At 38.2% G+C, this 3315-nt stretch overlaps 1 protein-coding gene across 1 annotated transcript; it reads left to right on the top strand.

Moving 5' to 3' along the window:
- Positions 1-470: 470 nt before the first annotated feature.
- LOC117333886 lies at positions 471-1734 on the top strand. Its single transcript, XM_033893338.1, has 2 exons — positions 471-492; positions 908-1734. The coding sequence occupies exons 1-2, from the start codon at positions 471-473 to the stop codon at positions 1732-1734; spliced, it is 849 nt and encodes a 282-aa protein (XP_033749229.1).
- The last annotated feature ends 1581 nt before the right edge of the window (positions 1735-3315 follow it).

Genomic DNA, 3315 nt, shown 5'->3' with positions numbered 1-3315 from the left:
ACAAATTGGAAAGGGATCAGAACAGAACGAAAAAAACATGTTCGACTTTCCTATTACTAGCGAAAATGATGCCAAAACGAACACACGTGTAGTATGAGAGAAGCCATTTAGGCTACCGGAAACAGTTGACTCAAGTGTGACGAACTGTCTAAGCAAATGTCTATAATGGGGGACCTATATTTATCAAAATAAACATCGGTTGGTCATTCCATTTATATCCATAAAATGCCTTGACGGCCCCAGACCCCTCGCCAAAAAAAAAATCGGCTCGCGCCCACGGCGCTCGCATTATCACTAACTTACTGAAGCCCCTTCCCCCCTTTCGAAAATCCTGGATCCGCGCCTGTATTTACAGATGCGTCTACTTTAATGATTGCTATAGATATTATGATGCACACTCATACCTATTTGTGCTGTCTGAACCGTTATCGGATCAATCTGTTGTTATTTTGTTTTTTAATTCTTCCTCCATGTTAAAAGGACCCCGTGGAAGTAATTAAGCCATTGTGTGGCCTGATAGGAAATCCCAGGTAAATGGCGCACACCATTTCTATTACGTTACCTATATAGATCAATACAATATATACGGTCATACGCTAGACCTAAATTGTCTGTCTCATTTTTTGGTATTCAACCTTTATATTTTTACAGTTTATTAATATTTAAAAAAAAATTATATTTAAAAGAAAATTGCTGTGAAATATTAAAAGTCAATCTGAAACCTTTAACTATGATAATGTATATGACAACAAATGCCCATATTCTTAAACTCAATCATAATATAGATATTCTTTTTATTGATATCAGCTGTATCACGAACTGAATTAATTGTATCTTCCTTCTGAAATATGGTGACATTGCATACATTGCATGCCTCTTTTACAAGAATAAATACTATCATTTACAGGGTTAAATGGAAATGGAGAGCTGTCAAGGGAGATAGATATACCGTCTAAACTGGCAAGGGAGATAGATATACCGTCGAAACTGTCAAGGGAGATAGATATACCGTCTAAACTGTCAAGGGAGATACATATATCGTCTAAACTGTCAAGGGAGATAGATATACCGTCTAAACTGTCAAGGGAGATAGATATATCGTCTAAACTGTCAAGGGAGATAGATATACCGTCTAAACTGTCAAGGGAGATAGATATACCGTCTAAACTGGCAAGGGAGATAGATATAACGTCTAAACTGTCAAGGGAGATAGATATACCGTCTAAACTGTCAAGGGAGATATATATACAGTCTAAACTGTCAATGGAGATAGATATATCGTCTAAACTGGCAAGGGAGATAGATATACCGTCTAAACTGTCAAGAGGGATAGATATACAGTCTAAACTGTCATGGGAGATAGATGTACCGTCTAAACTGGCAAAGGAGATAGATATACAGTCTAAACTGTCAAGGGAGTTAGATATATCGTCTAAACTGGCAAGGGAGATAGATATACCGTCTAAACTGTCAAGAGGGATAGATATACAGTCTAAACTGTCATGGGAGATAGATGTACCGTCTAAACTGGCAAGGGAGATAGATATACAGTCTAAACTGTCAAGGGAGTTAGATATATCGTCTAAACTGGCAAGGGAGATAGATATACCGTCTAAACTGTCAAGAGGGATAGATATACAGTCTAAACTGTCATGGGAGATAGATGTACCGTCTAAACTGTCAAGGGAGTTAGATATACAGTCTAAACTGTCATGGGAGATATATATCGTCTAAACTGGCAAGGGAGATAGATATACCGTCTAAACTGGCAAGGGAGATAGCTATACCGTCTAAACTGGCAAAGGAGATATATGTACCGTCTAAACTGTCAAGGGAGATAGATATACCGTCTAAACTGTCAATGGAGATAGATATATCGTCTAAACTGTCAAGGGAGATAGATATATCGTCTAAACTGTCAAGGGAGATAGATATACCTTCTAAACTGGCAAGGGAGATAGATATACCGTCTAAACTGTCAAGGGAGATAGATATATCGTCTAAACTGTCAAGGGAGATATATATCGTCTAAACTGTCAAGGGAGATAGATATACCTTCTAAACTGGCAAGGGAGATAGATATACCGTCTAAACTGTCAAGGGAGATAGATATATCGTCTAAACTGTCAAGGGAGATAGATATACCTTCTAAACTGGCAAGGGAGATAGATATACCGTCTAAACTGTCAAGGGAGATAGATATATCGTCTAAACTGTCAAGGGAGATAGATATATCGTCTAAACTGTCAAGGGAGATAGATATACCTTCTAAACTGGCAAGGGAGATAGATATACCGTCTAAACTGTTAAGGGAGATAGATATATCGTCTAAACTGTCAAGGGAGATATATATCGTCTAAACTGTCAAGGGAGATAGATATATCGTCTAAACTGTCAAGGGAGATAGATAACCGTCTAAACTGTCAAGGGAGATAGATATATCGTCTAAACTGTCAAGGGAGATAGATATACCGTCTAAACTGTCAAGGGAGGTAGATAACCGTCTAAACTGTCAAGGGAGATAGATATATCGTCTAAACTGTCAAGGGAGATAGATATACAGTCTAAACTGTCATGGGAGATAGATATACAGTCTAAACTGTCAAGGGAGATAGATATACCGTTTAAACTGTCAAGGGAGATAGATATACCGTCTAAACTGTCAAGGGAGGTAGATAACCGTCTAAACTGTCAAGGGAGATAGATATATCGTCTAAACTGTCAAGGGAGGTAGATAACCGTCTAAACTGTCAAGGGAGTTAGATATATCGTCTAAACTGTCAAGGGAGATAGATATACAGTCTAAACTGTCATGGGAGATAGATATACAGTCTAAACTGTCAAGGGAGATAGATATACAGTCTAAACTGTCAAGGGAGTTAGATATACCGTCTAAACTGTCAAGGGAGATAGATACATCGTCTAAACTGTCAAGGGAGATAGATATACAGTCTAAACTGTCAAGGGAGATAGATATAACGTCTAAACTGGCAAGGGAGATAGATATACCGTCTAAACTGTCAAGGGAGATAGATATACCGTCTAAACTGTCAAGGGAGATAGATATATCGTCTAAACTGTCAAGGGAGATAGATATACCGTCTAAACTGTCAAGGGAGATAGATATATCGTCTAAACTGTCAAGGGAGACAGATATATCGTCTAAACTGTCAAGGGAGATAGATATACCTTCTAAACTGGCAAGGGAGGTAGATAACCGTCTAAACTGTCAAGGGAGATAGATCTACCGTCTAAACTGTCAAGGGAGATAGATATACCGTCTAAACTGTCAAGGGAGATAGATATACCGTCTAA

Source organism: Pecten maximus, chromosome 1 (assembly GCF_902652985.1).
Source record: "Pecten maximus chromosome 1, xPecMax1.1, whole genome shotgun sequence".
Taxonomy (NCBI): domain Eukaryota; kingdom Metazoa; phylum Mollusca; class Bivalvia; order Pectinida; family Pectinidae; genus Pecten; species Pecten maximus.
This window is presented reverse-complemented; position numbering and strand designations above follow the sequence as displayed.